This window comes from Stegostoma tigrinum, chromosome 16, assembly GCF_030684315.1.
Source record: "Stegostoma tigrinum isolate sSteTig4 chromosome 16, sSteTig4.hap1, whole genome shotgun sequence".
NCBI lineage: Eukaryota > Metazoa > Chordata > Chondrichthyes > Orectolobiformes > Stegostomatidae > Stegostoma > Stegostoma tigrinum.
In genome coordinates this window covers 63,652,776-63,671,915 of record NC_081369.1, presented here as the reverse complement: position 1 = coordinate 63,671,915, position 19,140 = coordinate 63,652,776, and the positions used below count along the sequence as shown (strand labels likewise).

The window sequence follows — 19,140 nt, the reverse complement described above, 5'->3', positions numbered from 1 at the left end:
TTTCTCAGTAGTTTGTGGTCCAGATTGTGCAAGAATAATGCTGGTTTATAGGCCCTCGGCTGTCTTTGTTAAGAGCCAAAAACACTTATATAGGGGTTAACTTCCCATGTGCCAAGCCAGCTTCAAATTGAAAATGCTTTGGCATTAAGTTTTAGATGTCCTTCCTTTTTCTTCTGGTTTTGATGTTGAGGCGGCACAGTGTTTAGCACTGCTGCCACACAGCACCAGTGACCTAAGTTCAATTCAACCCTTGGGCGACTGTCTGCGTGGAGTTTGTGTGTTCTCCCCATGTCTGCATGGGTTTCCTGAAGGTGTTCCTTTAGTATCTGGGAATGTGCAAGTTAAGTGGGTTAGCAATGGCTAAAAACCCCATTCAGGTGGGGGATATGGGTCTGGGTCGGATGTTGTTTGGAGGTTTGATGAAAACCTGATGGACCAAATGGCCTGTTTTTGCACTGTAGGGTTTCTGTGATTCCACTGTTCTGCATTCATCTGTCTTTGTGATGTTGTTTGTTTCTAGTTTGTGTGTAAATGAAATGGAAACCCACGCTGTTCCAAATGTACTGAAAACAAAAAACACTAGGAATTACAGTGAGTCAGGCGGCATCCATGGAGAGAGGAAACTTTCTCATCCAGGAATCCACCCTCCCCGACTGTTGCATAAATCGTTGCACCCTCCACACTTCACATCAGCTCTGAAGAGTCATCAGGACTCAACGTTAACATGTTCTTTTTCCATGGATGTTGCCTGACAAATGTGTCTAATTCCCACCTGCTGTCTCTGTGGCACTTCTTTCCCAAGATTTGTAACAGAAGACATACAAAATTGTGAAATCAGAACACAGCAGGTCAGGCAGCATCTGTTCTTCATTTCAGGTCATAGTTGAAACAGCTCCACAAAGTATCCTGTTAACAAATTGCCCTTTATTTATGTGCACGGTACATGACACTGACCCAGCTAGCTCAGAACTGGCTCCTAGAGTGAACAGAACTCCTGACACTCTTCCTGTTTATATCTGTCAGCCAGGACTCGCTGATTGGATCAGGTTAATGGCCTCAATCAGGGAACTCATATTCTGAGATCCACCAGGCTGACCTCATTGAATAATTACAGTAGTCTTTTCCTGGAGCCATGGGTACAAAAGAGGTAGCATGGTGCTACAGAAGCCTTAAATTAAACATCAAGCTGTCCATCTTTATGTTCATAAGACATTGTCTGCGATTTTGTTAAAGCTTGACCATTTAGATATTTTCAGAGGTGGGGTTGCTACCACTGCACTACGAGAACCCCTGAGCTTGACTTTATACTTTTGTCTAATAAACCCGTTCAGAGATGTTATGTCCCACCTCTGGATCTAGTGGGACCTGAACATAGGCCTGGTTCAGAGGTAGGGATAGTACCACAACACAGCAAAAAGCCCCAAATACCTGTTCCTCCTTTTGGTACTTTTTAAAGCAAGGTGTTCAGAGATGTTACGATGCACGTCTGAAGCAGGTGAGACTTGAACGTGGACCTCCTGGCTCAGGAGTAGGGACATTACCACTGCACCATGAGGCCTCAGCTTGACTGTTTACACTTCAGTCCCATTGACCATGGGTGAAGGACACAGAAGAGAGAACCTCCAGTAGAAATGGAGGACGAAGGAAACAGGAGGTGGCAAAGGAGAGAGGAAGCTGTAAGAATGGGGTGAGGGGAGGGAAGAGAAAGGAGGTTGTAAGCGGAAGAGATAAATTTTAAACCTGTCAGCAAAGAAATACTCAGCGAACTAAGAGAATGAATTGCTTAAAATCTCTGTTTTAAGGCTTCAAACAATCAGGAGCTACCATATGGAGCAAAGTACAATGGATGTTGTTAAACTTATCTGATGTCCATGATACAGTGAAAAGGGTTCATTTTTAAATTCCTTGTTATAATCTTCATGTTTGTGTATGTAGTGGTAACTGATTAGCTGTCAGCAATCCAGAAGGTGTTAATGGTATTGAGTTTTTTATTTTGTATACATTAGCCGATTTATGCCTTTTTGTCTTTTGCCATTTTAAATACTATAGTGACTATAAAATTAATGCCTGCCTTGTGAGTTGTGGCTTAGTGTTGATGGAGGATTAATAATGATTGAGCATTTTGATAAATTATTCCAATGATGCTTTTGTGTGAATCTCAATATCTCAAGTGTTGGCTCAAATATAGAAGATATTTCTACTGTATGACTGTACCTTCTAATAAGTGAGTTGGTGAGAATAAAAAAACTCCTTAAAATCAAAAGTAGCCCATGAGCAAATTTCAAGAACAGCTCTCAAATAAATACATATTTTGACTCATGACAATTATTGTGTTGCATTTGTCAGCGTGAATTATCTGCTTAAATCTGGCGTGGAACTTTAACCCGGAAACCTCTAGCTTAGAGGAAAGAGAGTGTAATCGAGTTGAGTCAAACTGACTTGTATGAAGGCTGTGGAAGAATAAGTTCAAGTTTGGTGCAGGTAGTTTGAGCATTGTTGAAGTTAACCAACTTCCCTGGAGAGAAAATAATTGATCTATGATTCAGGAAATGACTGGAATATGTATTGTTTGTCAAGTCATATCTATGGTCAAGATTGAGTGCTTTGTGCTCTGGGTGTATCCAAAACATGACATCTGTGAAAACTGAAAAATCAAAAATTCTTTTTTAAAAAAATTTCAGTGGTCTGTGACTAGCTTCTTACATTGTAGCTAGATTTCACAGCTCAACCAATAAACTTGCTGGAGGCTGTGGATTTTTTTTTAGATGGCTCAAGTAGCAAGTACATAACTTCAGACAATATTAGAAATTTCATAATCTTAACGAAAGATTAGAAAGAATAGCCTTTTCCCTTCTGGACAGTGAAAATATGGAATAGCCCACTGGCGGTGAGTGACATTGCTTCAAAAAAAGCCACACACCACAAAGGAACAGCTTGTGTGATTGTTGAGGTGTATCTTTTTTGAATCATGAAGGAGAAGAGGGAAATGACATCCTGGATTGGAAGGAGATAATAGAAAGCTGGCAACTGATTTGAAATGGACTGAGGAATTAATGATCCAAATGTTGTTTCCTTGCACCTAATTTTGCTCCTCTTGTGTCATTTTGTATCCAGTGGTGAAGGAATTCCAGGAGTATGTGGAGCCTGAGGAAGGATCTCATGGCTCCCCGCAGAGGAGAGCTCCAGTGTCTGGTCAGGAAGATGAGGAGGTGGTTCTGCCACTGGGTGAGAATGTACTGACGCACAATCTGGGCATTCCGGTACTGGTGGTCTGCACTAAGGTAGGATTGTATTCCATCAGGCTCAGCATTGCAAAAACGAATCTCAATGTCCTGTTGTTTATAAACTGAGTTGCGTTGGAGCTTATTTAAAGTCTTGTAGCAGCTGGAGTTCTGCTGCTCAAATACGTTTCTTTTGCAAGGGTACTTTTTGATTTTGTACAAAAGTGAGGCTTGTACTCGTAATTTAGACAAAGAAAGTCCCTGGTTTATTCTTGTTTATTGACCTTTGAGCCGGCTGTGGGCTCAGTGCCTTAAACAAATATTAAGTGTGTGTATTTACTAATGGGGGGAGCGGGGGGAGGGGGTGTTGTGCCAGGTCTTGCTTTAACTCCCAGATTTGTGTCTCGCCTAAAGACCATTGCCCATGAAGCACAACTCCATTCTGTCTTCAAGAGGATGGTAAATCTCCCAGATGACATACAGTCAGGGGATAAACAAGGACATTTCTGTCAAATGGGTGCACAAATCTGGAATGTCACTACTGCTCCTATTCTCTCTCAAGGTGCATATTATTGCAGTTCTCTGTGTTGATGTTCACTGTTGCTATTCTGTAATCCAAGAAATTTCTGATCTAACAACAACATAGGGCTATGCTAACGATGAGGACTGCACTAGGTCAAGAAGGCCTGCTACCACTACCGTCAGTCAACTATGGATGGCAGTGTGAAGCCATATCCTCCTGAAAGATTTGAAAAAAGATGTGTTGCTTTTTACCATGTGTGGGAAGATGTATGAGGGCAAAATGAATGTGTTGAACTGCATTTGATTGATTTTGACAATGTGTGTGGATTAAACCATTACGTAAATACTGTGGCTACAAAGACCAGTTCCGAGGCCCGGAAACTTGGAGTGTGTCACTCACCACCTGACACCCCATTGCCTGACGACCATTCACAAGGCACAAGTCAGGAGTGTAATGGAATAATATCTACTGGACTGGATGAGTGAAAAAGTGAAAGGCACCATAGTTCCAGAGAGAGAAATAACTGGCAGTTAATTTAACCTGAGAGTTGCCATGTCTTGGGTGAGGGCCAGGTGGAGAAGCTGGGGCCTTCGCAGTGACCCCAGCTGTTGCAGGAATTAAACTGATGCTTTTAGAGACATTCTATATCATAAACTGTCAAGCTGACAGTGAACAGAGCCCCAGTGCAGCTGCAGTAACACTAAAGAAGCTCAACGCTATCCAGGTTACAGTACTCGCTTCATCAAACCCTGTCCACCACTTTCAACACTCATTTTGTTCACCACCAGTAATAGTGTTGGAACAGTGTGTTGTACAAGATGCACTGCAGTAATTCACCGTGGGTCCTTTTGCCAGCACCTTTCAGATCAATGACTTCTACCACCTGGAAGGACAATGGCAGCAGGTGCACGAGAACATGACTCACCTGCACATTTCCTTCCCAGCCCCCCATTATCCTGACTTGTAACTACATCCAGTTCTTTCCCTGTTCTTGAGTTCAATTCCTGTAACCCCTTTCTAATTATACTACACTCCAAGGATTGTAGCAGTTCAAGAAAGCAACTCGCCACTACCACCTTTTCCAGGGCACTGAGGAGGAGCAATTAATCCTGGTCCAACCAGCAACATCCAAATTCAAAAACTGGAAAAATACTGGTTATCAGTGTCCTCGCCCATCATCCTTGCTAACTTAAAAGTTGGCAGTAATGACCATTAAATATCAGTATCCCCATTCATGTCTCCCAGATTCTTTTTTTCACTTGCTGCCAACCAAAAGTGGGTTTTTTGGGATTTGGAGTGGGGGCGGGTAATGAACACCGGGGTGCAATGGTGATGCAGCTTGCTGTATGAAGACATGTTACAGGGTGATTCGGAGAGAAAACACTGAACAACTTCAGTTCTTACTATTCCTAACCTGGAACTTTGTAATTGCACAGCTCCTTCAAGTGCGGTCAGCTAACTCTGCACGATCCCAATCCCAAAACATACCTGACAATAGCTCAGTGTGATGAAGGGCCTTGTATTTCAATAATGGGAAAAATTACAGTGAGAGTTAGAGTAGCTAGTGATTAGCAATAAGTTTGAATAAGTAATTTGGTTGGAATCTGCTGATGCTTCAAGATTTTCCATCCAGCATTGCTGTTGCTAGCTGTGTCACCAGAACAGCTTGATTCAATTATTAACATTGCTAGATCTCCTAAAGCTCTGCTATATTTAAAATTGCTGGCGTGGGTTTATAGCTGAGTCACAGTGTACATGTCATTTCAACCAAGCAGGCACATTCCTTGGAGTCAATTGTTGAAGGAACATCATGGAGGATTTTTACACCCCCCACCCCCAACACCCCGTTCAACTTTAGTATTTCTTGAACTTTGAGAAGCCAATAAAAGTAAAAGGCATATATTTCATAAACCTACTGTATATGTAGTTCTGCATTCAACAGGTATGGATGGACCAGAGATACTTTTCCTGTCATTAATGGTGAAATAATGTGTATGTGCAGATTTAAACATTGTATGCTCACATTATATAAGCTGTTCTTTATTCACTCATTGGATGTGGTAACACTGTCTGGGCCAGCATTAGTTGCCTATCCCTACTTGCTTTTGGGAAGGTAGTGGTGAGCTCCATTCTTGAACCATTGCAATCCACATGCTATAGATAAACACACAATGTCTTCAGGGAGGGAATTCCAGGATTTTGACCCAGTGACAATGAATATTTCCAAATGAGTGGCTTATAGGTGGTGTCCCATGTATCTGCTGCCCTTGTCCTTCTCAATGGCAGAGTTTGTGGGCTTGGAAAGTCCTCTCTAAGGTTCTTTGAATTTTTGCAGTGCATCTTGTAGATGATACACGCTGCTGCTGTTGAGCAGCAGTGGTGGAGGGAATGAATGTTTGTGGATGTAGTGCCAATCAAATGGGTTGCTTTGTCCTGGACAGTGTCGAGCTTCTTGTATGTCATAAGAGCTGCACCCATCCAGGCAAGTGGGGAGGGAGTATTTCATCACACTCCTGTCTTGAGCCTGCTAGTTGCAGGAGGAGGAGTCCTATGGTGAATTCCTCACCAAAATATTCCTACGCTTTGACCTGCACTCATGGTCACTATGTTTATGTGGTGAGTCCAGTTTAGCTTCTGGTCAGTAGTACCCCCAGTATGTTGAGCAGTTTGATTGCATGGTGCTTGAGGGAAGCTAGTCCTGATACTGTTTCCTGTGTTGGCATATCTCTTACACCCTGATTTTTTTCCCAGAGCTTTATTGGACTTGGCATTTGTTCCCTATGTTAACCCTTTTTATTGTCCATTTGGCTTAACATAAGATTTTCAGACTCTTAAACTACAACGATGGACATGTGAAGTTTATTTTCTCATGTACTGCAGTCTCACTGCTACATTTTATTAATTATTTGTATATGGACCAAGGGGAGCCAGAGAATGCAAATCTGGACGGTAGTTATTGTATGTAGGATATGATTTGGTGATTCAGTTATGCCACTATAAGCACAAACTTTTAGATGGGATATATTTGTGTTGTGCACAATAAATAGCTGATAATGTAAATTTGGAAAGGTTGGCTTCAACTGTCTTTTGAAATATGACTTGTCTCCACCTGCTAATCAGCAGCATTTTCCAGCAGCTGCTCCTGAAACAGTGATCAGAAGTCTGAATGTTTGCTGATTTTTTTTTTTTCCCCTACCTCCAAATGGGCTTTCTGCCCTTAACTCTGGCGTGCACGCTTGTCATAGTGGCTTACATGCCGCTGCAGCAGAAATCTGATTACAAAATGAGCCTGGAATCTTCAGCTATTAATCAGTGCCAGGGCCTGTGATTAGTCACAGGGCGTATGTGCAGACATAGACCAACTCATGCTATTGCTATATTGTGAACACTTAGTCTAATGGTGACACCTTCTGGCAAAGATCAACTACTGCATTAAAAGAGAAAGCAAGAACTGCCATTGCTGGAGTTACAGAGAAAACAGTTTGGAGCTGGAGGAACACAGCAGGCCAGTCGGCATCAGAGGAGCAGGAAAGCTGATGTTTCGGGTCAGGACCTTTCTTCTGAAAACTTTCTGAAGCAGGGCCCTGACCCGACACATCAACTTTTCTGCTCCTCATTGGTGCATTAGAATGCTGCTTTGAAGAGAGCACAAGAAGGAGCCTGTCCAAGCTTGTCCTCCATGTGCACTAATTCTAATCCCAGTTAATGCTCCATTTCTAAATCCCTTTATTCTCTTTCTTTCAATTTAGCTAATCTGTGTTTAAATGATGACATGGTCTCTGCATTGGCTGTACACTTTGCTATTTCCATCTCAATATCTTCATTGTTTGGAAACGCTGGAACCTGCACACACTAACTCTTGCACTCTGGGCATTTGTTTGTCAGTTATGGGAAATAACTTAGATAGTGGGTGACTGAAGCCACCTGCGTTAAACTGCCAGTTCTGCCCCTTTTCCTGCCTGCTTTCTGATGCTAAACCTGCTGTTTAGAACCGTGATGTCATACTTTATTATGAAGTGTGCCCCAGGCCACATCTCTGCACCATCACAAAGATTATTTCCAATTTGGTTATTCAGTCCCATTTCATCCCTACCTCATCTTACTTGCTGTCAAAATATTTATCCATGCTGATAAAGTTTTACTATTTTGATGAGCTATTGGCTAGTTTCCCTTGATCTTCAGATTTTCTAAAACTCTTCTGTCTAAGCCCTTACTTAAACAAGGTTTCATCACCCATTGTTCATTGACCTAAATTAGGTCAAAATCAGCAACATTTAGACCAGATGTTCCCATCCCTCAAGAGTAAGAGACTGGGTGCACCCTGCAAATTGTGCAGTGTCACCCTTCAAAACTCTTGGTATGCTGATTCTGGAAATTGTCAGTAAAGTTTGAGCTTCTGACCATGAATTCCCTGCTCCTTGGGATCCTACGCAAAAGACTCCAGCACTGAGCTAGAGACTTGATTACTGGAAACGTTAGGCCGAAAAGTCCTAGCTTAAATACTGGTTAACTGACCGGCCCAGACTCCATGCCCAACCTTACTCACATTGATTATCCCAAACCAACCTTTCTGTCTGATGTCCTCCGCCTCCCTCCCCCGCCAAAAAAAACCATACTCTTTCCTGATCAGAGTTCCTGGCTGTAACATCCCTAACTCCCTGGGTTAAAATTGGTTAAAGGTTTCATTTTGTAGTGCAGTCAGTGCTATTGCTATGTTCTGAATATTTGGTACCATTTTCCCTTCGTAAACAACTCCCTTTGAGCAAAAGAAAAACCAAAAAATACTGTGGATGCTGTAAATCAGGAACAAAAACAAAAGTTGCTGGAAAAGCTCAGCAGGTCTGGCAGCATCTTTGAAGAAAAATCAGAGTTAGCGTTTCGGGTCCGGTGACCCTTCCTCAGAGCTGATGGTAGCTGGGAAAATGTCAGTTTATATGCAGAAAATAACAAGGGATGGGGTAGAGAGTAAACGATAGGTAGAGCCCAAAGAGAGAGAAGAGCAGTTGGATAGACAAAGGAGTTGATAACGATTTGGCTGGGAGGGTGAATAGTTGTTAATGCAGACTGTTAGTGACTAACAATATGTAGTGTGTAATGGCAGGCTATTATGAGGCCCAGTGAGTGCGTAGGGAGCTAGCACATGGGAGAGTTTAGGCCCTAAAATTATTGATCTCGATATTTTGAGCAAGTTGAGTTAAACCGTCCTCTGCAATCTTCACACTGGATTTGTTACTTTAACCCCAGTCAGGATCGGAAGCATAATGACACATTATATTGAAAATTGCAACACTGAAATGGCTACACGGCATAACAATCCATGCAGTGTATGTGGTCCATAAAACCTGTTCCTGCTGCAGTTGATTTAACACCCACTGCATTGCTGCTTCTTTTGGTCCTTCGTGTACTTGACCAGTTTACTCTTCGATGCCTTTGGGCAAATGCTTTGGCCACTTGTGGTAGGAGAAGGTTCCAGATTATCACCACCTTCCAGGGACTGATTCCCGTTCGGACCACATGTGAAGATTTGTTTCCAAGAGCAAAGTATGGAGAGAGATGGACATTTCAAACCAGATAATAAACACTGCATCAGCTGTGAGAGCAGCCTCCTCAAAGACAGTCCCTTCATGCATAGGGTTTGTGCCAAAGCTCATTAAGTCATCTCCCTTACCTTGCCCTTCAAACCTCATTAGAAAAGAAGTATCTTTCGTGACTTTTGATTTCTCGTACTGGAGGATTTGATACTGGTTCTCTCATGAAAGGCAGTGCAAATGGGAATCATCTTTCTTTGAGAATCACAAAGACGCACCGCCCTTCACCCAACCCTTGTTCCTGCATTTCCATTCCATTGCTTTACATCGAAGTTCTTTCTTTACTGCACAAAAACTGATCATTCACATTGAGTTAAATTTCATCTACTGTGCGTCAGTCAGTTTCTCCAGCCTTGAAGTATGCCTGAAGTCCGTTCTGCCCTCCTCATGATCTGTTGGATTTGAGCTTTGAGTTTCCTGCAAGCTTTGAAATCATGCTCAGTATACCTAAGTCAGGTCAATAATATATATATCACGCCTTATTATTTATCCTGGTAATAGCCCTTGGAGAACACTTGGCGGTACTTAAACTAGTCTGAAAATCAGCCATTTACCACTGCCTCCTGGTTTGTGCCTTTGTTAGTTTGTATCCTTCACTGTCACCAGCCCTTTAATTCCATGCTCTCCACTTTGCTAACAGGACTGTTACGTGTTGCATTGTCCAAAAGTTTTTGTGAAAGTTCATACGCACAAAATCATTTACACAGCAAGGAGATTATCCAGAGCACTCAGGGAATGTAATTGGTGAGGACTAGAGTACCCTGGCTAGAATTTTGATGATTATTAGAAGACTGAGAGAGTCTAAGCTCTCAGTTATGAGTGGTCGAAGCAAAAGTTATCACAGCTCAGAGTAGGAACTGAGAAAGCAGTAAAGTCAAACCTGCAGTTTTGATACAGAAAAAATTTCTTTGGACTTTTCAGTAGGCATGATGGTATTTGGGAGTACATGGGATTCTGTGCTGCTGTGTTTTCAAATCTTTCAAACTGTTGCATGTAGATAGCTTTATTTGTTTTATTGTTTAAATCAAGACTACCTTCCTTAATTTCAGACCAGATATCATTCAGGAATGTGACTTATTTAGTAGTAACAACAATTCAGACCATAATATACTGTCCCTGCTTTGTATGAAATGAGTTCTGAGTCAGGTATATTAGAGATCTGTAAGACTTGAAGGTCTGTATTTTGGGGCTTCTAATCTTGTCTATCAACATGCTTGTTTCTTGTCTCTCTTCCTCCACGTAATCGAAGCAAAGAAGTGTTTTGATTCCCAGGTGTGTAAATTGGCTGTACTTGTATATTATGTTTGCTAGATTCTGCTGGTGTTCATTCGTGCTACTTAATTGCATTATGTACTCATTTCTCCTTTTTTATTCCCCTTTGCAGTGTGATGCAGTCAGTGTACTAGAGAAGGAACACGATTACAGAGACGAGCACTTTGATTTCATTCAGTCACACATTCGCCGATTCTGCTTACAGTGTATCCTTCAGCAAATTAAAAATGAGTGCTGCTGTAGTAAAGTGTGCTGAGTCTACTCTTCTCCATATCGGGTGGCTGTCTTTGTGAGCTTCTCGCACCACCTGTTTGATATGAAAATCAGAAAGCGCAGATGTGAAATAAGTTTCATTTTTCCTTGTCTGTCCTTGCTGTGCCATATTTGCTACAGACATGGGTAGAAGCTTTTTCTTTCGCTGTATTGGAGTTGGCACTATCCTATGAATACCAGAAACTGTAGATGAATGTGGACTTGTTCTTTTGCTAGTCGCCTCTTCCTTTTTTCCAAGGCCTTGAAGAAATTTTGCACACTTGTGGTTTACTGATTACTTCCAGAAATCAATTCCGCACCAGTAAGAAACAGGTGTTGGCCATTTGGCCCCTCGAGTCAGCTTTGCTTTTTAATAAGTTTTTGGCTGATCTGTTGGGGAACCTCAAATCCATGCTCTCACCTACCCTGATAACCTCTTGGTTAACAAAAATTTATTCACTTCTGTCTTAAAACTATTCAAAGACCCTGCTTCCACCACCTTTCATGAAGACTACCAATCACACTCAAGCCTGTGTGAAAGGGAGTCACAGTGGTTAGCACTGTTGCCTCACAGTGCCAGGGACCCGGGTTCACTTCCAGCCTCGGGTGACTGTCTGTGTGGAGTTTGCACATTCTCCCTGTGTCTGCGTGGGTTTCCTGCCACTGTCCAAAGACGTGCAAGTTAGGTGGATTGGCCATGCTAAATTGCTCGTAGTATTCATGGAGGTGTAGATTAGGTGCATTATAGGGAGATGGATCTGGGTGGGATGCTTTGAGGTTCAGTGTGGACTTGTTGGGCCAAAGGGCCTGTTTCCACACTGTAGGGATTCTATGATTCTCTGCTTCTATGAAAGAAAATTCGCCCTGTCTCTGCTTTAAATGGGTCACCGCTAATTTTTAGAGCATCCTAGTTTCTCTCTGAAGAGGGAATATCTGATCCCCTGTGTCATGCATTGCTCTGCTTAGATCCCTCCTGCATCTGAGTGCTCTGCAGTCTCTTACCATTTAGATAATTTATTCTTCCAGTCAAAATGGGCTGTTTTTATGTTTTCCCACTATCGACTCCAGATCTTTGCCTGTTTATTTAATCTGTTATCTTTTATAAACAACTTGTGTCCTCTTCCCAACTTACTTCTCTTCCTCTCTTCATGTCAAAAGCAAATTTGACAACCATGCTCTTCATCCAAGGTATTGATACAAATTGTAAACATTCAAGGTCCCAGCAATCATACCTGTGACAAGGTACTCATTGCATTTTGACAATCTGAAATCAAAACACTTATGCCAATTTTGATATTATACAGTGCTCTCACGTCTGTGAAGAGATCTTTCCTGCTTTATCCTGGCAATTCTACTGGCTGATTCAGGTACAAGGCCAGTCTTGTGGAGTTAGCTGACCTTAGCCAAGACTTTGTGGAGAGGACTGGGTTAGGAAGGGGAAATTCCAGACAGTATTTTCATTCCTGATTGCCCTCCTTGTTAAATAGCTCCCTGATGGCCACTGCCAAGGTTGATAGTAGATGAACTAATGAATGCTGACGGGGAGAGACACCAGCTGGCAGTCTGCACCTGTGGATCCGAGACAGTTGGGGATAGGAAGGGTGTAGATGGGATGGAGAAGGAAACCACTTTTAAAATAATTCCTAAGGGGGAAGGGCAGAAAACATAACAGATGTTAGTTTGAAACAGGCGTACAGCATTGAATTGAATGGCGTCTGTTGGTTTAAATGTGACTAGAAGCGCAGGCATGCCGTTGTAAACTAACTCTGAGCTTGGGGCACTTAGGATTAATTCCATTCAGTGATTCTCATGTATTGCTTCAAATAATTAATGTCATAACACTGGTTGCTACTCCCAGCACTTCGTTTTAAAGCACTCAAGTTCTTGAAATTTTTATGTAATTTGCTTTTTTTTCCAGTGTCCCTTGGGGTAATGGTTTAACTGCAAATGTAAAACCAAGAACAAGAGGCTAATAGTTATAATTTATTTTGAGCGTCCTGGTTCAAAACTGGGGCAAGATATTGTCCCTGCCGTGACTGGATCAAGCATAATTCCCAGTCAAATAGTTTCCTTAATCAGCCTTTCAGATGGTGCTGCCTTGATTTACACATCAATAAAAGAAGAGAAGAATGTTGATCTCTTGTATAAATATCTTGTCCACAAAATGTATGATTTCCAGTTTACCACACCTGCCTTAGTGGTGGAGAAAGATGCAGTTTTTATGTGAGTATCTCACCTGACTTAATGTACTTCAGAATTATGCAAATATACCAGGAAGAATATAATTGCTATGTGTCTCTTAAAATAATATTGATTGGGTGCAAGCATATCTTGCAGTCTTGAAGCCACTCCTTTATAAGCATTCTGTATTGCCAGCAGATCTTTAGCGTTAATTGACAGAGAGCTGGAGGTTCTGCTGAAATGTGGTGGAGCTGTTTGCCATATCCATATATTGATGTTTGATATTGCTTTCCTTGTAAAATTGCACATTCTCTGACTTAGCTTGAGCAACAATTGATTTTAAGTGCATCAGCTATGGTATTCCACCATTGCTTTCTTTTGTATTTTTCAGCCCTGCAGGATGGGACAAAGATAAGAAAATTGCTATTTTACATGAGAATTTTGCAACGGTCAAACAAGATGATGCCTATGAGGATATAATCGGGAAACCCCTAGTCAAAAAGGTAATGTAGTTAATAAGCTGTACCTGCGTTCGCTTTGCTATATTGCTTGAATAACGGTTCATTGTTTTCTGCTCCTGAAGGCAATAGCTTGTGATCAGAAACCCTCAATCCCACCAGCCAACTGTCAATCAAGCTGCCCACTGAGTCTAATTAGCTGGGCTCCCATTACAGAAGAATATTCAGTAGGTGAGATGCTGTAGAGTCGCCCATGTCCCAGCTTAGATTGTAATGTGTTGGGGGAATGAGGGGAGGAACAGGGTTTAAAGTAAACTATATATAGAATACTAATAGAGTATGGAGCACATGGTTACAAATGGTGACTGACATTGGATCAATTGCAGCTATAAAAGAAGTGTGTTAGGTAACCACTTGGAAATTTGCAAATGATACATGGAAAGATATGGAGAATGTGGCCCAAGAACTAAACTAGGGATTGCAATGAGGAAAAAAATTGATGGATTTAATCATTCTAAATAAAACAAATTGGGGAGGAACATTTTGGGTTAGGGGCAGGGGGAATGATTTTATGGCTGACTTTCTACTAATTCACCACCAGTTTCATCAAATTCCACCTCAATGCACTTTGATTAGAACCAAAGTCACAGCATGCTAAAATTCACTTTAGCACCCATTTTATTAAAAAAAAAGGAGCATTGCATTTTCTGATGATTGTCCAGTCACTGGTGCAGAAAGGTGCATTAAAGTGAATGTGGAATCATAACTGGATGAATTTAATTGTGATTCATGTCATTGTTAAGTAGCTCACTATCATTATTGAGACTTTTAGCAAAATTTTCTGTCTTTTCTCTTTCCCTTACCATCGCTAACATTTTTATAATAAAGCTGAAAGTTTTTAAGGAAAATGGGGGAAGAAAAATGCACTTTTCTCTTCCCAAGATCTCTTTTTCCTTACACTAATCACTGTCCAAGAGATTAATCTTCTAATTCCAGGAGGATTGAGCTCTGACACAAAGAGTGGCCTTTTAGAAAGTTACTAACATCTAAATTAGCTTAGCTTAAGTTTTGGGGACCTCATTTAGAGTAGAGTGTTCAGTTCTGGACACTACAACAAGAAAGATCTGTTGTAGAGCAGGTACACCAGATTGATGATAACTACAAGTATTCAGTTATGGAGACAGATTGCATTGACAAAGCTTGTGTTTCTTTGAGTGTAGTAGATTTGAGTGATTTAATTGAAGTCTTAAGGATGATTAAGAAATTTGACCAGATAGATCGAGAAATGGTATAATTTCCTCTACTTGATCGGGGAAATCTGACCAAAATGTGAAACTTAAAATGAGAGTTTGGCTATTCAGAGGTGATGTAAAGAAGCAGTTCTTTATAAAAATCTGAAACTCTTCTATCAGCCCCTTTTCAAAGAAAAACTATTCAGACTGAAGTTTGATTGAAGACTTCAAAGCTGAGCTTGCTGGTTTTTCTTTATTTGACAGGGTTATGAAGAGTTACAGAACCAAGGTAGTAAATTAAGTTAAGATATAAATCAGCCATCATCCGATAATGTTTCGAAGCAGGCCCCAGAGGCTGGCTGGCTTTTCTCATATTTGATCCTCTGGCCCAGCAAGAGCTGACCACTTGAAGGAAAAAAGATGCATGTTGCTGTTTTCTTTGTGCTGTCAATACTTTAATTTTCATCTGAGATTGTGCCTTTTTCCAGCCTGTCCATGACAAAGAAGTGGCTGCAGAGGATGAGCAAGTCTTCCTCATGAAGCAACAGGTAAGGCTATGACGTTGGGAGAGTTTGGGGTCGCCCCTTCTTTATTATTACTCCTCCTCCTGCCTTAGAACATGCTGTATCTTGGGAGCTGTGAATGTTCTTCCAGTGCTCTTGGTTTTGATCTAGGAAGGGTGGGCTTTGTTGTTCTCAATGGGTGAAATTGCAGACTTCTAACTTCCTGGATATCATTGTTAATATCACTCTTTTAACACTTTTTTTAAAAGTAGCTGTATTTTAATCATGTTTTCATTTTTAAAAGCACACTGTAATTCAGATTGACTGGCATCTGTAGTATTTCAAAGGCACGACTGGCTGATCTGCACACTGTTAACTTGAGGTCAAAAATCTGCAGCTAGTATCTTGCACCAAATTTTGTGCATTTGTTATCCTTATGCCCCTTGTGTTTTCTGAGCTACTTTGACTCCTGGTTAAGTTAAGGCTTGTTTTAAAATTTTTATTCCTGAGTCCTTCCTTGTTCTACTCCCCGATCTTTACACTTCTGAAATTCCGACCCCTTGTGCATTTGACATCTAAATCACACTATCGTTAATGACCGTGTCTTCAACAGCGTAGGCTTGAACTGTTCTCCCTAAACCTCTCCATCCCTGTACCCCATCTCCTCCTTCTTAAAATGCCTTTGAAAACCTGCCTCTTCAGTTCAGGACTTGGTCACTGGCTCCAATATCACCTTCTGTAAAGTCATTCATTGCCTTATAATTCTCCTGTGACTCGCCTTGGAGAACTTTGCTTCAAGGTGCTTTATAAATGCTTTGTGTTATAGGCTTCTCTGACATTATTTTCTCTATTTACAGTCCTGTTTTCTGTCTCCTCAGTCCCAGCAGCAGATCTCTAGCCCAGTGCTAGAAAGGAATTGTTTTGAGACTGTTGTTTGGTATAAAGCAGCCTGATTTTCAATGATAAAGAGGTGACTCTCAGACCTGAACATCAGAGCTAGCATGAACTCTACTTTCAAATTTACCAAAATTGACTCTTAGCGAACCATTGACAAAGGGTACTAGCAGATTGGGGTATACGAGGGATTTGGTAATAAATAATTAGTGCCACACTAATTCTGAAAATAATGTCAACATGAGAAAAAGATCCTCCCTGCAAATCCTACAATTTTGAAGTAATTTCTTGTAGAACCTTAATGACATAGCTTCCACTGGATAGAGAATTCCAAAGAATTCACTACCTTGCATGAAGAACTTCCAAGTTATCTCATTTATAAGGCCTTTGCCTTATCCTGACCTTGTGTTCCTTGGCTCTAGACTCACCAATTCGGGGAAACATCATATTTACATCGCCTTGTAAGGGAATTATAAGTTTCTATGTGATCACCTTTCCTCCTTCAAACCTCTAGAGAATACTGGTCCGATTTCCTCAGCCTCTTCTCATTGGACCGTCCCTCCACCCCAGAGATTAATCTGGTGCATGTCAGTTGCTCTCACTTTAGGAACATAGAAATTAGGAATGGGAATAGTCGATTCAGCCCAATCCACCTTCAGCACGGTCATGGCCGATCTTACCCTGGTCTCAAGTCCGCTTTCCTGTCTATTCCGTATCCACTTTCATGGCATGTGTATAATTCTTTATACAAGGAGACCAACACTGTACACAACAAGGCTGTCTATAACTGCAGCAAGACATCTTTATATTCAAAGCTCCTTGCATTGAAGACCAGCCGCCTTAAAAGTTATTTGCTGCACCTGCTTGCTAGCATTTCGTGACTTGTGAACAAGAACATCCACCTCCCTTTGGACAATAAAATTTTGTAATTGGTGCCATTTAAGATGCATTCTGCTTTCCTGTATTTTTCAACTAGAGTGGATAATGTCATTTTTGACTATTCATTTTAGCTTTTCGAGTCAGCTTGAAACCTCCTTGTATTTTCTGAAAAACTTGTATTTCCATCTAGTTTGTCTTAAAAATTGGAAATAATTAATTATGTCCAAATCATTAATTTAGATTTTGAACAGTTGTGGTCCCAGTACTGATCCCTGCAGTAGTCATGGGACCTCTTTCCAGTCTTGTCTTTGAAATTCCTGTCTGAACTGTGTATTTAGAAAATAGATTCTTGGTGACCAAATCTTGTGTTTGCCGTTTTGTAGAAGCTAGTGTTGGGAAGCTTTCTTGAACTGAGGCGCCCCGGGGTCTGTGTTTTGAGAGGTTATTTCATAGAGATGTTAGGAGATAATCAGATTGTGTGATCACACCATACTTAGCAACGTTCCTCTTCTTGACTTTGAAATGCTGCTCACTTAGTAGCACTCTGGCCTCAGTGCTGTACTGTTGGAGGTGCCACTTTTAGCTGACACTTTGAACTGAGGCCTTATCTTACATGTTCAGATGGGTGTAAAAGACCTTGATGGTTTAGATTGAAGAAGATCAGGGAATTCAGTGTCCTTGTCAGTAATTGTCACATAGTCAGCATCACAGTGACAGATTGTCTAATGGCTAATTTTACTACAGCTCAAGTCAGATTCCAGGATGAAATCTGGCTTGATAGATTGTGTGTCTTTGTTTTAGATGACGTGGGTGTCCATCACTGTATTATAGCCCTATGAGCCCAATGTTATAAAAAGTTGCCCAGTTATGTCCTCCACACAAATAGCAGGCCCAGTCCAACCCAAATAGCAATCTAGTCATTTACTATAAATAATTAGCGAAGTGACAGAAGGGGTCATCAACAATACTATAAGAACACTCGTTTGGTCATAACCTGCTCACTGACATTGTTTGGGGCTCACTGATCTCATTACAGCCTCATCTCATTACAGCCTTAGTCCAAACATGGATTCAAAAACTAAACTGCACTGGTGTCAGATGAGACTGACTGCCCTTGACATCAAGATCCTGTTTTGATTGCATGAAGCTGGATTTCACACTGTGTATCCTCGGCCTGTACATCTCCTGCTTCATCATTGACCTTTAGTCATAAGGTCAGAAATAGGGATGTTTGCTGCACATTGTTGAGCACTATTTGAATCTTCAGACACTGAAGCAGCAAAACTTGGACAATACCTAGACTTGAGCTCACAAGTTGCAAGTAACAATCATGCTTGAAAATGCCTGGCAATGATGATCTCCAATGAGAGAATCTGGCCATTACCTGTTGACATTTAGTGGTATGACTATTGCTGAATCCCTTACTATCAATATCCTGCGGGTTAGCATTGACCAGAAACTGAATAGGACTAGCCATATACAGATGTGTTGGCATAGTTATAGTGTCATTGACTGGTAATTCAGAAACCTTGGTAAATACTCTGAATTGATTATTTGCCCTCTACATCCTGGGTCATGGATTGTTGGTTCAGTGACATGACCACTACCCCACTATTCTCTATTATGGTTTTGAACTTGACAGTGATTCATATCACCAACTAAAATAGATGAAATAGTTATTTATTGCTCTTTCCTCTGTCATACTCTCTACAAATCCAAATTTGCAACATGGGCTTGTGCAGAACAGTTGCTGACTTTTGGCGATCTTCATAACATTTTGAAGTTTAGCTTTTGCAGGAATGCAGGTTGATATTGTTGATTTGAAAGCTCAGTAAGGTTTGTAGTTTCTTGCTATGGTAAAGATGGTATTTACCTTTCAGATGTATTCTAACACTGCTTACCCCTTGTCTTGCAGTCTCTTCTTGCCAAACAACCTGCCACTCCTTCAAGACCTGCCGTAAGTCTAAGAAAAGAGAACTTGCACTGTCTGAAATGAAAATTTGTTTACTTTTTGAAAATCAAAAATGGCTTTGTCTTCCTCTGGATGGTCCCAATATCGCAATACAAAATATGCCACTCTGCATATGAGCGGTATGCCTAAAGATGCCTGTATAGTGTCCTGCTTTATAGTTTGGAG

General features: G+C 41.1%; 1 protein-coding gene across 1 annotated transcript in view; it reads left to right on the top strand.

The window, feature by feature from the left end:
* Nucleotides 1–19,140, top strand: part of dync1li2 (dynein, cytoplasmic 1, light intermediate chain 2) — an 80,302-nt gene that overhangs the window by 35,150 nt on the left and 26,012 nt on the right. Inside the window, exons 5-10 of the mRNA XM_048546279.2 lie at nucleotides 3,115–3,281; nucleotides 10,717–10,810; nucleotides 12,944–13,079; nucleotides 13,429–13,540; nucleotides 15,216–15,275; nucleotides 18,919–18,960. Of these exons, the coding sequence (XP_048402236.1) occupies nucleotides 3,115–3,281; nucleotides 10,717–10,810; nucleotides 12,944–13,079; nucleotides 13,429–13,540; nucleotides 15,216–15,275; nucleotides 18,919–18,960 (611 nt within the window). The remainder of the gene's footprint in view (nucleotides 1–3,114; nucleotides 3,282–10,716; nucleotides 10,811–12,943; nucleotides 13,080–13,428; nucleotides 13,541–15,215; nucleotides 15,276–18,918; nucleotides 18,961–19,140) is intronic.